We start from the raw sequence: 16,716 nt of genomic DNA, 5'->3' as shown, positions 1-16,716 counted from the left end.
CATGTTTGTTAATTTAATTGGAGGAAACCCCAAGGGTTTAATACTGCTTTAATATAAGCCAGCTGGTAGCCAAAATTTTCAGAAGCATCAATCATCAATGGGAGCCTCCTTTCTTGTAGGTTTCTTTTCGTCTTCGGTCACACCAAATCCGATTTTGAAATTGCGCGACTTCAATTGAAGGCGCTCAATTTCAAAGTTGCATGTCAGTGGGACTTGGAAGACATCTGTGCGACTTCATGCTCAGATGTCTATGCAAGTCACACTTGAACTTGCAAAAAGTAGTGCAGGAACTACTTTCAAAATCAGTGCGACTCCGATGGAGTGGAATTTGTAGTGTTTTGATCGCTTCCATTGCGGACAATAGGGTGTGACTTATCATGCGATTTTAAATGATCAAATTGCATGACAAGTCACACCGGTGGGACCGGGGATTTAGTAATGTAATCAGCTGAAGTTACATGCGTCTCTACTGTGAAAGTCAAGCTTGACTTCACACAACCATCCCAAGCCACCTTATTGGTTAGTAGGGCGGCCCATCACAATAAAAGAGAAGCTCGGGAGCTAGAAGCTCAATCCAAGGTTAATTTTTTAAGGAAAAAACAAGATTTGTAAATAAATTCAGCTGCACGTATCTCTTTATCCACTGATAATGTTCACACAGGGTAACCCCAGCCTACATATTTTTAATCATTTGTCAGCTTGAATTGCAAAGATTTTTGTTAGGTTTATTTTAAAGATGTTGCTCGAGGTGACAGCAGAGGACATTTACATTTGAAGTGCTGATGTATACATAGGAAATTAAAGGGTAACTCCACTTTTGTGAGAAAAGAAATAGCAAATAATAAAAAAAATAATAATATAGCATATATAATTGCTACACAAGACATACTGTAATTGAATGTTACTAAAAGTAGACAGGAGGTTTCCCTCCTCTGTTTATGTTGTGTCCTTTTTGTCTCTTATGCGTCAGTTCTAGCCCCTGCGTGGGCAATCTAGGAGCCTTTGTCATTGTTGTATGTAGAATGTTACTAAAAACTACCTTTCCTTTCAATCTGCGGCACTGTCATTTTCTGTATAATGCAATATGATATGGCAACCTGGAGGTGTTCTGTACATAGATGATGTACAGAACGCCCCCCGGAAATGTAATTTCCTCCTTGTGTGATTGGCTTACTGATTTTCCCAGAAGTCTGCACTAAGATACAAGTCAGATTTTGGACATCCCCTGCAACAAAATGTCATTTTCTGGTGAGATACTCACCTCTAAAGGGTTGGAGACCCTGCCACTCATTAGAACCCTGCATGTGCAGCAGCTGATTGATAATGATAAAAATCCCTCCCATTAGTTTCACAGAGAAACAAACAGCTATTTCTTCAGAATAACAAAAGGTAGGAATCTGCAACACAGTTTGTTAAAATCCTTGTAATGTACATAGATCACCCAGAGGGGAATGTTTTTTTCTCAACAAAAGTGGAGTAACTCTTTAAACACTAGTCACCTTTTCCTGACAGTTTGTCTGCATATTCTTCATGCATTTAATGTACTTTTGCTGTGTAGCACATCTTTCCAACAGCAACCCTAAGGCCTATCCAGACTATGGAAAACTCTTCAAAGCGTTGATGGATTGTGTTTGGAAATAAAAATACATTGACCAGAAATAATAGTGCTCAGTATTAGTGAGGCCAAAAATTCAACACACAACCCCGAAATAAACCTAGACTATCAATCACACAGAATAGTGAGAAATATTATATTGATCCCAGAAAAAGAAGCTCAGCCCAAAAGGATGACCTAATTTGCTTCCTTGATTTCTTTTAAAGTCTACTCCACCCAATAAAATAGATATTTTACTGTTTTCACAGGGCTGAAATACTGTGATAGCTATAACTACATTTTCACACACTCTCTCACCCTCCTTCATATATTCATATAATTAGATGTGATACATTTGTTATATCTTTTGCTCCTCTGCACCAGAAAATATATATATATATACTATATTGTCAAAAGTATTGGGACACCTGCCTTTACACACACACATGAAATTTAATGACATCCCAGTCTTAGTCCGTAGGGTTCAATATTGAGTTGGCCCACCCTTTGCTGCTATAACAGCTTCAACTCTTCTGGGAAGGCTGTCCACAAGGTTTAGGAGTGTGTCTATGGGAATGTTTGATCATTCTTCCAGAAGCGCATTTGTGAGGTCGGGTACTGATGTGGACGAGAAGGTCTGGATCTCAGTCTCCGCTCTAATTCATCCCAAAGGTGTTCTATCGGGTTGAGATCAGGATTCTGTGCAGGCCAGTCAAGTTCCTCCACCCCATACTCGCTCATCCATGTCTTTATGGACCTTGCTTTGTGCACTGGACCAAATTATTTGGTGGAGGGGGGGATTATAGTGTGGGGTTGTTTTTCAGGGGTTGGGCTTGGCCTCTTAGTTCCATTGAAGGGAACTATTAAGGCGTCAGCATACCAAGACATTTTGGACAATTTCATGCTCCCAACTTTGTGGGAACAGTTTGGGGATGGCCCCTTCCTGTTCCAACATGACTGTGCACCAGTGTACAAAGGTCCATAAAGACATGAATGAGCGAGTTTGGGGTGGAAGAACTTGACTGGCCTGACCTCAACCTGATAGAACAGACCAGTCTATTTTCTCCACCCCAAACTCGCTCATCCATGTCTTTATGAACCTTGCTTTGTGCACTGGTCATGTTGGAACAGGAAGGGTTTGTCATGACTCTGCAGTAATACTTCCATGTCCTGTCTGTCTCTTAGACCCCTTTCACACTGGGGTGTTTTTCAGATGCTTTTGGGGTAAAAATAGCACCTGTAAAGCGCCAGAAAAACACCTTCCCTGCAGTCTCAGCGTGAAAGCCCGAGTGCCTTCACACTGAGGCGATGCTCTGGCAGGACGTTAAAAAAATCCTGCAAGCAGTATCTTTGGAGCGGTGAAGGAGTGCTGTATACACCGCTCCTCCACCGCTTCTGCCCATTGAAATGAATGGGCACCGCTGCTGAAGCGCCTGCAAAGCTCTTCGGCAGCGGCGCTACACGGGGCATTTAACCTCTTCATCGGTCGCTAGCGGGGTTTAAAAGTGCCCCGCTAGCGGTCGAATAGAAGCGCTAAAATTACGGTAAAGCGTTGCTAAATCTAGCTGCGTTTTACCGTCAATGCCCGCCCGCTCCAGTGTCAAAGCAGCCTTATCTGGTCTGTGTATCAGCCTTAGGGCTTGCACTCTCACACCTGCATGGTTAAGTAATCGTTCCTCAGTGTGGCTCCACCCTAGCCTCAACAGGAACCACTATTTAACACTGTGTTCTCCAAGCCTGCCTTGCCAAGCAATATTGTGTGTTTGGTTTCCTGTTTGCCATGTGCTCTACGTCTGTCTCTGTTACCGATCTTGGCTTGTTCTTGACTATCCCTGCCTGCTTGTGACCCTGACCTTTGGCATGTTCTCTGTCTATCCTTGTCTGCAGGTCACCCCAACCTTTGGCTTATCTCCTTACTATCCCTTGTTGTCCTGGGCTGCTGCTTCCTCTCTATCCTCCTGTAGCCTACCGTGAGCGTGAGCTGGGAGACCCTGGGGGCTGCGAGCCAGTTGCAGCGCAGTCCATCCTCACCACTAGAGGCTCTGGTGAACACCTGCTGGCTCTTAGACTCCATGCCCTGGGGAATCTTATGCTCTAGCTCCCAGTGGGATCCATGTTGGTGCTCCAGTGGACCTGCCTTCCTGAACCACCCAGAGTTCCATCCGCAGCAGTCAGCCGTAGGGTCCACTACCTTAGCGGTGCACTCCTGACTCCAACGGTGTGCATCTGTCACCTGGACTCAGGTGACCTGACAGGGTACATCCCCAAACTGTTCCCACAAAGTTGGGAGCATGAAATTGTCCAAAATGTCTTGGTATACTGACGCCTTAAGAGTTCCCCCTCACTGGAACTAAGGGGCCAAGCCCAACCCATGAAAAACAACCCCACACCATAAAACCCCCTCCACCAAATTATTTGGACCAGTGCACAAAGGGATCCATAAAGACATGGATGAGCGAGTTTGGGATGGAGGAACTTGACTGGCCTGCACAGTTCTGACCTCAACCCAATAGCAGGGACATGCAGTCAGAGGAGGCAGAGCCTCACCTGCCATGAATATAAAAAAAAAATCACGATCGACCTCGGGGGTCGTAACTCGGCAGCTACATACAGAGCAGCCAGTTTAAATACAAGCTGACACTCTGTTTGCAGTACACTGAGAGGATGACCTCACAGAGCCTCTCCTCACTTATTGTCAGAGGCACTGAGCTCAATGGACAGCTTGGAGTCTCGTAAAGTACCATTAGCCCCAGCTGTCCAATAAAAATGCTGCAGTGGAGGCACGCCTCTTACTGCAGTGTCATAGAAGGGGCATGTGTCTAAAAGATAAATACTCCCTTCCAGCCCAGCCCTCTTAACTAGAAGGACCAATATCTATACTGGATCACTACTTCCAATAATAAAACACATGTAGCAGTAAGTTACCTTGCAGTAAGTGCGGGTGGAGGGGTTGATGAGCTGTGAGCACTGCTGTCATCTCATCGTGATCTGAGGGATGGATATACTCATATATGCTATTACCAGTCAATTCCACCTGCATGGAGATAGGATAAAACATTATTAGGAAGACAAGTACCTTTCATAGCTCTGCAGGTTCCTGAAAAAAAGTGTTAAATGTTGCAGTGTCTAAGGATGGTCTATGTACAAATTGTTCACCTATATAGTACACAGATGCAGTTCTGTGGGGGGGATTTTTTTCAGACAGGTGCTATTTCTGCTTCCTAATGCCTGTTTTTTACTTTATTTCTAATTGCCGAATGGTAAATCTATCATGGACTGTGCTGCGACTGAGAGCCCAGTTTTTGTTCAAAGTTGTGTACCATTGATGTCAGCGGACATGTTTGCAGATGGTTACAGTAGAGACCAGTATGATACAGCCAGCTACAGAGGGATATGCAGGGCTTTTTTTTCAGCAGGAACGTGGGGGAATGCAGTTCCAGCACCTCCAGAACTGAAGTTATGTAATAGCAAGTGGTGCTGGGGTGTGCTGGATGGTCTATTGATGCTGGCTACTGGGGAATCTATTGTTGCTAGTAGGGATCTATTTTTTCAGAGGAAGGGGGTCTATTGTTGCTGGGGAGGTCTTCTGTTGCTCGTGGGGTATCCAATGTTGCTGGGAGGGATCTACTGTTAAGGGAGGTGACTTTATTTCTGGCTGCTGGGGGATCTATTGTTGTTTAAGGGGATCTATTTTTTCAGGGGGTTTATTGTTACTGCGGAGGTCTATTGTTGAGGGTGGGTGCTCTATTGATGCTGGGGGTGGGTCTTATGTTGCAGGTGGTCAATTGTTGTTGTGAAGGATCTACTGTTGAGGGAGGGGTCTAATGTTGCTGGTTGCTGGAGGGACAATTGATGCTGGTTTTTGGGTGTCCATTGTTGCTGGGGTGGATCTGTTGTCGCTGGGGTGTCTATTGTTGCTAGATCTATTTTACTGCCTTTCTTGTTATCATTAACAAATTCCCTACAAAATACTTAGACTGGCAAAATAATACTTGGTTCTGTATTCTCTAAAAAGGGTGGTACTGTGAGGTGGGTAAGGGGTGGAATCAAGGAACGGTGGTCAGAGGTGGATAGGGGACGGGGTCAAGGGGTGACTCGGAAGGGAGGAGGTCCTGCACCTATTCTTTGAGAAAAAAGCCCTGGTTGATATATATCAGTAGCATGATGGGAAAACTGTCCTAAAGTATTCTAAACCAGTGTTTCTCAACCTCAGTCTTCAATTACCCTCAACAGGCCATGTTTTGGGAACTTTCCTTAGATAAAATAGCTCTTATCAATACCATGTCATTGATATTGATTTAAAGCAGCTGTGCAAGGTAAAGGAAAACCTGAAAACATGGCCCGTTGGGGGGTACTTGAGGACTGAGATTGAGAACCACTGTTCTAAACAAAAGAATCCTCATCTTCCTAATCAGACTTCATGCAAAACCATCGAACCACAGATAACATCTACACCCCGTCTCATCAAGAACCATGTCCACAATACAAAACTTGGAAATTGACCTGTTTGGTGGACTTAACCGCTTGCGGACCAGCTCACGCCGATATACTTCGGCAGAATGGCACGGACAGGCATATTAACTTACCTGTACGTTGCCCTTTATGACAAGGTGTTGTGGGCGCGCGCGCCCGCCACGAGCTCCGTGAGTGTGATCGTGGGTCCTGCGGACTCGATGTCCACGGGGATACCCGCGATCGTCTCACGGAGAGGAAGAACGGGGAAATGCTGATGTAAACAAGCATTTCCCCATTCTTCCTAGTGACAGGACACTGATCACCGCTCCCTGTAATCGTGAGTGGTGATCAGTGTCGTGTCACACGTAACCCATCCCCCCCTACAGTTAGAACACATCCCTAGGACACACTTAACCCCTTCAGTGCCCCCTCCTGGTTAACCCCTTCACTGCCAGTCACATTTACACAGTAATCAATGCATTTCTAATCACACTGATCGCTGTTTAAATGTGAATGGTCCCAAAATATCGCCAAAAGTGTCCAATCTGTCTGCCATAATTGTCGCAGTCACGATAAAAATCACTGATCGCCGCCATTACTAGTAAAAAAAAAAAAATTTTATAAAAATGCCATAAAACTATCCCCTATTTTGTAGACGCTATAACTTTTGTGCAAACCAATCAATAAACGCTTATTGCAATTTTTTTAATAAAAATATGTAGAAGAATACATATCGGCCTAAACTGAGGAAAAAAAATGTTTTTTTATATATTTTTTGGGGATATTTATTATAGAAAAAAATTCAAAATATTGCTTTTTTTTCAAAATTGTCGCTCTTTTTTTGTTTATAGCGCAAAAAATAAAAACCGCTGAGGTGATCAAATACCACCAAAAGAAAGCTCTATTTGTGGGGAAAAATGGACATCAATTTTGTTTGGGAGCTACGTTGTACGACCGCGCAATTGTCAGTCAAAGCGACGCAGTGCCGAATCGCAAAAAGTGCTCTGGTCTTTGGCCAGCCAAATGGTCTGGGGCTGAAGTGGTTAAAGAAAGCCTTTGATTCAGTGTGGCACCCAGGCTTGTTCCCCAAACTACTAGAGAGTGGAATAGAAGTGAAAACATATGATGTCATCAAGAGGTCTTACACTAAGAAAGCATAGAATTGAATTGGAAAAGAACAGAGCAAGCCTATGGAATTAGACAGATTTGTATACTCTCTGTACCCTTTTTCCAACTTTCTGTAACATAGACATCAATGAACTGGTTACGGCTCTAGAATCCCTCAGCACCAGGACTAAGAGAGGCCATACATGCCAGTGGGTTGAACGGAAAAAAAAAAAAATGAACTGACTCCCCAATCCACACATTCGATGTTAATGGGGGAATCACTTACACTGAGCTATTGTATTCTACTCTACTGAGCTATTGTATTTTGCCGATTTGTGTACAACCAGCTAGCCCACACATGGATCAAAATTCAGACGGTCCATGCTGAATCAGCCGAATTTTGATCCATGTATGGCCAGCTTAACTCTGCATCACACTGAAGTAAGGTTCCTGCTATAATCAGAATCACCTCCACAGCCAAGATGCTCACCCTGGAGGCCTGAAGAAGGAGTGTGCATTCCCCAAATGCGCGCTCTCCATCCCTCTGGTGATGTCTGGCTCTCTCCTCCGCCCACTGCCCCAGAGCAGACACAACGGTGCTGTCGGCTACATGAGACGCCGCAGGCCCCAGCTCTTCACCCGGATGGAACCACGAGACGTGGCTGATCTTAAATGCTGTTTTGTTCCTGCTATCCTGTGAGTGCACCTTTTATTAAAGCATGACTAATTTATTTTAATACTGCACTTAGATTCGCGCTGCTCGGCCTAGAAATGAATCAATCAGGAAGTTTCAATCCAGCTATAGAGGCTCTGAAAGACATAGCATGCAGCACCTCTGACATCAGGAGACAACTGTACCACCTAAAACTATTGGTAAGAATCTGGATCATAATCTTTGATAGCCGATAGCCGAGCGCATTACGTATATATATATATATATATATATATATGTTGCGGTTTGCAAGTGGTTTACCAGGGTTATGGCTGAAGCTAACCCTGGTATTTTTTTTCAGCTGGCGGCTGCCTTTCTTGTGAAAGCAGTCCAAGCAGTTTATTAATTGCTGGATCGCTTTCAGAAGCAGTGGGAGTCCGAGAAACACCGCTCACCGGTATTTCTCGGGCTTACCATTTTTACTAGCGCGCCCAAGAAATGATCCAACAGTGCGGCCGGCTGGTTACAGAGGCAAATAGAGACCAGATCGTCTCTGATAGCCTCTATGGCCTTGGAGGGCCGGTGTCAGGGACATGGCATGCGTAGACGTGCATTAGCAGGTACCCATCTTGCCGGGCATAGGCTAAAGTCTATGCGCATAAAGTCTAACGTGCACACGTTAGCCATTAATGCTGGCGCCAAATGGCCTATATAAAGACTAGTCTGATCTGCAGCTTTACCCTGTGTTCTGATCCTGTGCCTGTATCTGATCCAATATTTGACCCCGGCTTTCTGACCACGCTGCTGTCTCCAGTCCCGACCTTTGGCTTGCCTTGACCCTGATTATTCCTGCCTGTCTGCCTGATTTCCTGTTGCCAAACCCAGCTTGAACTCTGACCATTCTCTGCCTGCTGTTTATGATAGACAAAAATTGCAATGATCGCTGTTTAATCTCCTAGGGTCTCTGCTAATATATATATATATATATATATATATATATATATATATATATATATTTAATGTTTGAAATGTTTGGGGGTTATAAATAATTTTCTAGCAAAAAATACTGATTTAAACTTGTAAACAAAATGTGCCAGAAAAGGCTTGGTCTTCAAGTGGATAACATCACCACTCCAATTCTGCTTTATGGCAGAGGGGTATAAGGACATTTTATCTACTCCAACCCAACAGAGAAATTCCATCTGGAATTTGGCAAGCACTTCCTCCAGTAGAACACCTCCAACAATGCTTGTCGGGCTGAGCTGGACAGATTTCCTTTACTGTATGACATAAGAGAGCACTATGACACTTGGAGCACATACCAAACAGCACCCAACAAGGTCAGGACAACCCATGTAACCTGTAACAACTCATCAGTACCTTGTCCATCCAAAACTTCCAACAATGTGGCCCAACAAAGTCTCAAATAAAGGACAACATGAACAATTCCAAAGAAAAATATGTCAAAGAATTGAGGTGATATGTTAGTGCAAATAAAAAAATATTACGGACAGTACTCAATTTTCTCTGTCAAACAATTGAGAAACTAAAACATTCCCAGAAACAAACTACTTACTGGACAGACTACAAACTTGCACCATACCTGGAGATGCTACAAGACCCCAATGACAACAGATGCTGAGCCTGTGCAGACTGATTGCCCCCAACCTGGAAATTTAATCAGAGTGGCACAGCTAGATCTGCAAGTCCAAGAAGAGTAGACTGTGCCAACAATGTGGTAAAAGGTTAATGAAGGATTCACTTCCTGCTATGATGCCCCAAGTACACAGCAGTGAGAGACATTTACTTCCAGAGACTCTTCGCTCTCATCCCGGGCTTCACCTCTATAGAAGATAAGCGGAAACTCTACATTCTACTGGGAGGAGAGAATCCAAGTTGAGAGGGACATGAAAAAACGAAGATCTATAAATTCTCTACATGAACTCGCCCACTATCCTCCTTTATATTATTCCTTAACCTGATAACATTTCTGGACTCACCTTCAATTTCAATGATATTATCATTTACCTCTAATACTTCCTAGGAGATATTCCTTTCACCAGTACCCCCATCCCATAATATGTCCTCTAATGCTTTGGCAATGTTAAAATGTATTTGGTTCTGCCAATAAAGTTCCTTGAATTTGACATCAGGGGAAGGAAGGTTCCTGCAGGGATTCTGGAAAGTAGAAGGAGACATGAGCCACATTAGATAGCTATAATGTGCCTTCACTATGTTCAGAAAGAAGACTTTTCCCTCTGTCAGCTGGGACCTGCTCATCTGGAGAGATCTGGGGGGAAGTCACCACAGGTCTGTTACCCTAGAAATGTTGTTCCAGATCATTCACAAAACTGCTAAATTGACTAGGCATGAGCTGCCAGTTTGGACCAAGTTTTGCTTGTTTGGAAGTTTGGCAAACAGGTGAACTAAACTGATGTTTGACCGAGTTAAACCTCTGGCAGCAACGGTCAGTGATACATTCATTTAAGCAGGCCATAGACAAGAAATTTGTGTTGATCGTCAAATCATTTTGCTTTTTCACATCATTAGTGTGCCAGCTGGGACACACGATTTTCGTGCCACTATCCAAAGTGTTTTTTGTTTTTTTTTTTTTTTTTTTTTTTTTAGAAAATCGAAACAATTGATGGCACAATCATATGAGCTATTTTCATTTTTCATTGAGGGTAATACTCTGGGTATTGTTTACAAAGAGAATGAAGTGGGTAACAAAAAAATGGTCACTCTTCGTTTAGTACATCGTGCAGGTGCGCCAGTTCATGTGCGGGTTTAGGGCATTTCCCATGCATATTACTCAAAAGAACTGTGTCTTTTTTAATGTTGCCTTTTAAGCTTTATTAAAAATCCTACTGTCCACTGAACAATACTTTTAGAAAATATTTTTTTGGATTGGTACTTGTCCCTCATGGCAGTGCTCAGCTATTCAAGGCCATTTTTTTCCCAAAAGCTTGCACATTGGTCTTAAAAAAGGCCAGATTCCCAAAGACTCAAATGGGGTTCAGGTGCTATGTTCAGGGTTTGCAGATTTTTTCAATTGTTTGGCAAACGTCCAGCAAACTGTACTTTGCTCAGTTCTCTCATCACTAGTCATTAGAATATTACATTCTCACTTGTGGGAACAAAGTCAAGCAATAAAGAGAATCTCTCAATCAGTAGCGTCACTATAGGGGTGCGGACGGCACCCAGGTAACACCTGCCAGAAGGGTGACACCATCATGTAGGAAGTGATATCTGACTGCGATAGTGTCACGCCCATCCGTGACAGCGCACGGATCGGCGTGCCAGCACCGACTGCATCATTTACAGGGGGTGTGCACCGTGACCGCGCACTGCCAGCCCAAAAACAGTTTGCCCAGCGCCCTGCAGGGCACTGTGGCAGGCTAGACAGGAGAGAGCCTGATGTGCAAGCCTGCTTAGTGTCTACTGCTCTGTCCTGCTGTCACTCTGACAGAGCAATGTGGCAGGCTGGGGGAGGGGGGTAGAGCCACACCGATGCACTACCAGCTCAGTGCCCAACTGCCCTATCCTGCTGTCACTCACAGTAGGACAGAGCACAATTGTAGGCTAGCTAGGGGGGAGAAATGAACACTTAAAATAAATTACTAGCCTGCTCAGAGCCCAAAATTTTAAACTTTGAGTTCTATTATTTTTATATGATATTGTTATTCAAATTTGCTAGTTGCTTGATAGTTGTTAACGACACTACTTTTGCCATTGAATGCAGTGTTATATGGGAAAAAAATTATTGAGGGGGGGTCACACCATGTTTTACTGCACCAGGTGACACCAATCCTAGTGACGCCACTGCTGTCAATGGACTTTCCAGCATTTGACTGTATTGCATTTGTATCCACCAGCTGGTTGAGTGTTGGGACTTAGGTGTGCACACATCTGGGAGTTAAAAGGATCTGATTGTGGGCTGTACTTTCCAAGTTGTCAGCACTAGTCAGCATTATTAGGGCTCTTTCAGTCAGGGACAGTAAAAACAGGCAGCTGAGATGCTGTTTGACAGGCGGCAGCACCTGTCAAACTTGAGTATTGAGTTCAATGGGGCCACCTCACAACTGCAAACCAAGTTGTGGTGATTAACGATTGAAAGATAGGAATAAAAAAAAAAGGCATTCAGGGGACAGCAGTAGCACCTCCTGAACGCCTGTCAGCTGCTGATATACCACCCTCTGAAAAGTCTGAAAGGAGCATTGCTATTTAGTTAGCTTGCTTGCCAGCACTACCCTTTAAATCTTTGAATCGTATTACCCATACAAACAATTTATTGATTAGCCCTTTCAAAATTTTAGCTGACAAAATAAAACCGGGCCATCCTTTTGTGTATTTACTGGGTGTTGGGTGTCACCAGGTTGGGACAAGGCATACCCATCATAGCTACACACCTACAAGGAGAAGAATGAGGGCACATACCAAAAAAAAGGATTTCTTTCCCAGAGGGAGTTGTAGTTTTTCCATATGCTATATGGACATTTTTTACATTTTTAATTTTAACTAGTGCCTAACTGCGTTTCTTTTCTAAAGACTTTAGTTAATAATGGTGCCATATAAATATAATATAATTTAAATAACAATAATAATAATTCTGGAAGAATTTCAGAATCCATTTATTATTATTATTATTAATTATTATACAGGATTTATATAGTGCCCCATGTTTGTGCAGCACTTTATAGAGATGTAAAAGACTATTACTATAACTAGCATGTGTGTATTATAGAAATACTGTACACAAACACACACATTTGAAACATCAAGCACATCTAGTAATACAAGGTGTATGATATATGAAGATGATATTTCTTTTCAGACATCCTATCCTTTCAGGAGAACAGGTGGAAATTCTTGCCAAGTCAGCAAAGATCAGCTTTTAAGTGACATTGGGTGTTCATTTCTATGTATACATGGCCAACACTATCTGTATTTCCCTGAACTTGACTGCCCTCTTCTGATCTCTAATTCTCTATATTATTACAGTCCTTATTTCCAGAAAACTGACCGCTCCACACTACTAGATATTAGGATATTCCTATACAGCTTAGAAATAGTCATGCAACCAGTCCCTGCTATCATGATGAATTGCAGTTACAAGTCCTTTAGGTAATGCTGTCTTGTTGATGTTACCATTGAGCTTCCTTTAAAGCCTGTATGTATATAGGGGCATCAAACAGGGACATGCTTTGAGTATTCCCAGGCCCTAGGAGCTATTCTCTGACTTTGAATATAGGAACAATGGTATTTGCAGGATTGCCAAGTAAAAAAAAAGGGGGAAATGAAAAAAGACACTAATGCAGCTCTATCATTGAAGGCATGGTAAGCATGCTCTGATATATATTAAATTTTTATATTGGGTTTAATGCTCTTTAATAGGGATGAGCCGAACACCCCCCCTCTCCCCCCGGTTTGGTTCGCACCAGAACATGCTAACACAAAACAAAAATTTGTGCGAACATGCAAACACCGTTAAAGATGGGACAAGAACGTGAAAAATCAAAAGTGTTAATTTTAAAGGCTCATATGCAAGTAATGGCCATAAAAAGTGTTTGGCGACCCGGGTCCTGTCCCAGGGGACATCAATCAATGCAAAAAAAAAGTATTTAAAATGGCCATCTTTTCAGGGGCAGTTATTTTAATAATGCTTAAAGTAAAACAATAAAAATGAAATATTCCTATAAATATCATGCCGGGGGGGGGGGGGTCCCCTTAGTCTGCCTGTAAAGTAATGCCTCTTTCCTATGTTTATAACAGTACCGCAGCAAAATTACATTTCTAAAGGAAAAAATGTAATTTAAAATTGCTTGCGGTTTGCGGATCCCGGCAATATACATAAAAAATCATTGAAAAAAACGGCGTGGATTCCCCCCAGTCTATTACTTCAGGTCTGGTATGGATATTAAGGGGAACTCCAAGCCAAAATGTAAAAAAAAAAAATTGGTGTGGGGGTCCCCCCCAAAATCCATACCAGGCCCTTCAGGTCTGGTATGGATATTAAGAGGAACTCCGTGCCATTTTTTTTTTTTAAATGGCGTAGGAGCCCCCCAAAAATCCATACCAGACCCTTTTCAGAGCCTGCAACCAGGCTGCAGGCAAAGGGGGGGGGGACACGAGAGAGCGGCTCCCCCCTCCTGAACCGTACCAAGCCACATGCCCTCAACATGTGGAGGGTGCTTTGGGGTCACCCTAAAGCACCTTGTCTCCATGTTGATGGAGACAAGGGCCTCTTCCCCACAACCCTTGCCCGGTGGTTGTGGGGTTTTGCAGGCGGGGGACTTATCACAATCTGGAAGCCCCCTTTAACAAAGGGCCCCCTGATCCCGCCCCCCCCCCCCCATGTAAATGGGTATGTGGTCAGTTTTTGACAATTCCTTTATAAAAAAAAAAAGTGTCCCGCAATGAGAATCCATCGTCAATCACGGCGCCGACGGTCCCCCCCCCCCAAAAAAAACACGGAAAAACTCAGCCTATGGGAGGCGTCCCACCGACTGCAGCCTTTTTGTGGTGACAGCTGTTGCCCAAGGGCGGGGCAACTCGGTGCCGTAAATGGGTGACCCCGCCCCCTCTGACGTCACATGAAAACCCTACCCAAATCTGTCAGACTATCTCCAAATCTATCCACTTTTAGACGATCCCTGAAAACATTTTTCTTCAGAGAAGCCTATCTTGCCTCCACGTAGCCACTGTACTTTCATTTTCTTCATTAGATCACCCCCCCCCCAGTTTTTTACACTTTTGTATCACAGGTTAAAATATTAAGTTGAGTAGATGTGCTCACCCAAAATCATCCCCAGGGTATGATCTAGACAGGGCACAAGAGATGCCACAAATGCAGCATATAGACATAATTAAATAGCCATAAAGTATGTGTACAGTGCCATATTCCGCCAGAATCTGGTTGTCTTGATTCTGTCTTAGGGGAGTTACCAAGGTCCAAAGAAAAGGCCCGACCCATCCAAAGATGAAATCATAAACAAAATATCCGGCAAGTGAAGGGAGTCCAAATTTGAATTTTTTTGATATTTTTCTTTTTGTGGTGCCAAAAAAATCACATCCATTCAATAATAATTTGTTGAATATAATTCAGGGATATGGCACCTTGTATCTACACTATATTGTCAAAAGTATTGGGACACCTGCCTTTACACGCACATGAACTTTCAAGGCATCCCAGTCTTAGTCCGTAGGGTTCAATATTGAGTTGGCCCACCCTTTGCAGCTATAACAGCTTCAACTCTTCTGGGAAGTCTTCCACAAGGTTTAGGAGTGTGTCTATGGGAATGTTTGACCATTCTTCCAGAAGTGCATTTGTGAGATCAGTCACTGATTTTGAGCAAGAAGGCCTGGCTCGCAGCCTGCGCTATAATTCATCCCAAAGGTGTTCTATCGGGTTGAAGTCAGGACTCTGTGCAGGCCAGTCAATTTCCTCCACTCCAAACTCGCTCATCCATGTCTTTATGGACCTTGCTTTGTGCACTGGTGCACAGTCACGTTAGAACAGGAAGGGACTATCCCCAAACTGTTCCCACAAAGTTGGGAGCATGAAATTGTCCAAGTTGCCTTGGTATGCTGACACTTTAAGAGTTCCCTTCACTAGAACTAAGAGGCCAAGCCCAACCCCTGAAAAACAACCCCACACCATAATCCCCCCTTCACCAAATGATTCGAACCATAAGGACATGGATGAGCGACTTTGGGGTGGAGGAACCTGACTGACCTCAACCCGATAGAACATCTTTGGGATAAATTAGAGCAGAGACTGCGAGCCGGGCCTTGTCGTCCAACATCAGTACATGACCTCACAAATGCACTTCTGGAAGAATGGTCAAACATTCCCATAGACACACTGCAAGTGTCCCAATACTTTTGACAATATAGTGTATATAGACATGGATTGACTACATTTATTTACAATTTCCTCTGGTGGGAGACATGATAGGAGAAAGCTTATTGCTTCTTACCATTTTATTTTATTTATTTTAGGTACTTATAGCGCTGTCAATTTACGCAGCTCTTTACATATACGTTGTACATACACATCAGTCCCTGCCCTCAAGGAGCTTACAATCTAATGTCCCTAACTCACAATTTATACATACATATACATACTAGGGCCAATTTAGAAAGGATTCAAGCCAGCAACCCTTTTGCTGCTAGGCGAAAGTGCTAGCCACTACACCACTGTGCCGCCCCTGCACCATCTCAGATTGGCCTGTAAAATAGTAGATTGTGGAAACTATTTAGCTCTTCCCACTTGTGGAGACTCATAAATACAAATAGGCACATAACTGAACCAATCAGGGGATGCCCTGCCCAAAAAATCACCGCATAAATTTGGCCTACAAAACAGACCATTCAGTCTTTGGCAGGGTAAAACCTGGCAATAACATTTTGACAAAAAGCAAAACCAGAGAGAGTTGGTGGGGCATGCAAATAACTACAAGAAATTTAAGGTCAGTAAATCCATCCTTAGGCCTCTGAGTAATTTACAAGCCTGCATGTAAAATTTCTTACAATATAATATTTTACAATTTACAGCAATGTAAATCATTTTTAAGAAAAGCGCCACTTTTTATCAATAAAAAGCCATCTTTGAGCTCCAGTCCAAACTTTGCCTAGACTGCGGTGATGTTATCTGTCTGCTGCAGGCAGGAGAAAGAATTTCCTTAGTCTCTTCTCCTCCAGCGATTAGACTACAACACTGTAGCTATATAGCCACTAGCCAGCCACAAGGTTAGAGCAGGGCCTTGTTTGTGTCAGATGTTTTTCAAAACTGACACAAACAAGCACAATCACCAGGATTTACATAACTGTGTCATTTCTGAGCCAGTATCCCAGCCCAGAAAGTAGATGGTGATCCTAGATGATGCCTGGACAAAGATAACACCGT

The 16,716-nt window shown here is 43.3% G+C and overlaps 1 protein-coding gene across 1 annotated transcript in view; it reads right to left on the bottom strand.

Moving 5' to 3' along the window:
- SIM2 (SIM bHLH transcription factor 2) overlaps window positions 1-16,716 on the bottom strand; it is a 192,008-nt gene that overhangs the window by 50,517 nt on the left and 124,775 nt on the right. The window contains exon 4 of the mRNA XM_073618063.1: window positions 4,520-4,628. Coding sequence (XP_073474164.1) covers window positions 4,520-4,628 — 109 coding nt within the window. The remainder of the gene's footprint in view (window positions 1-4,519; window positions 4,629-16,716) is intronic.

This window comes from Aquarana catesbeiana, linkage group LG02 (genome assembly GCF_042186555.1).
Source record: "Aquarana catesbeiana isolate 2022-GZ linkage group LG02, ASM4218655v1, whole genome shotgun sequence".
NCBI classification, from domain to species: Eukaryota; Metazoa; Chordata; class Amphibia; order Anura; family Ranidae; genus Aquarana; species Aquarana catesbeiana.
Note: the sequence above shows the minus strand (reverse complement) of the source record. Positions and strands in the feature narration are given on the sequence as shown.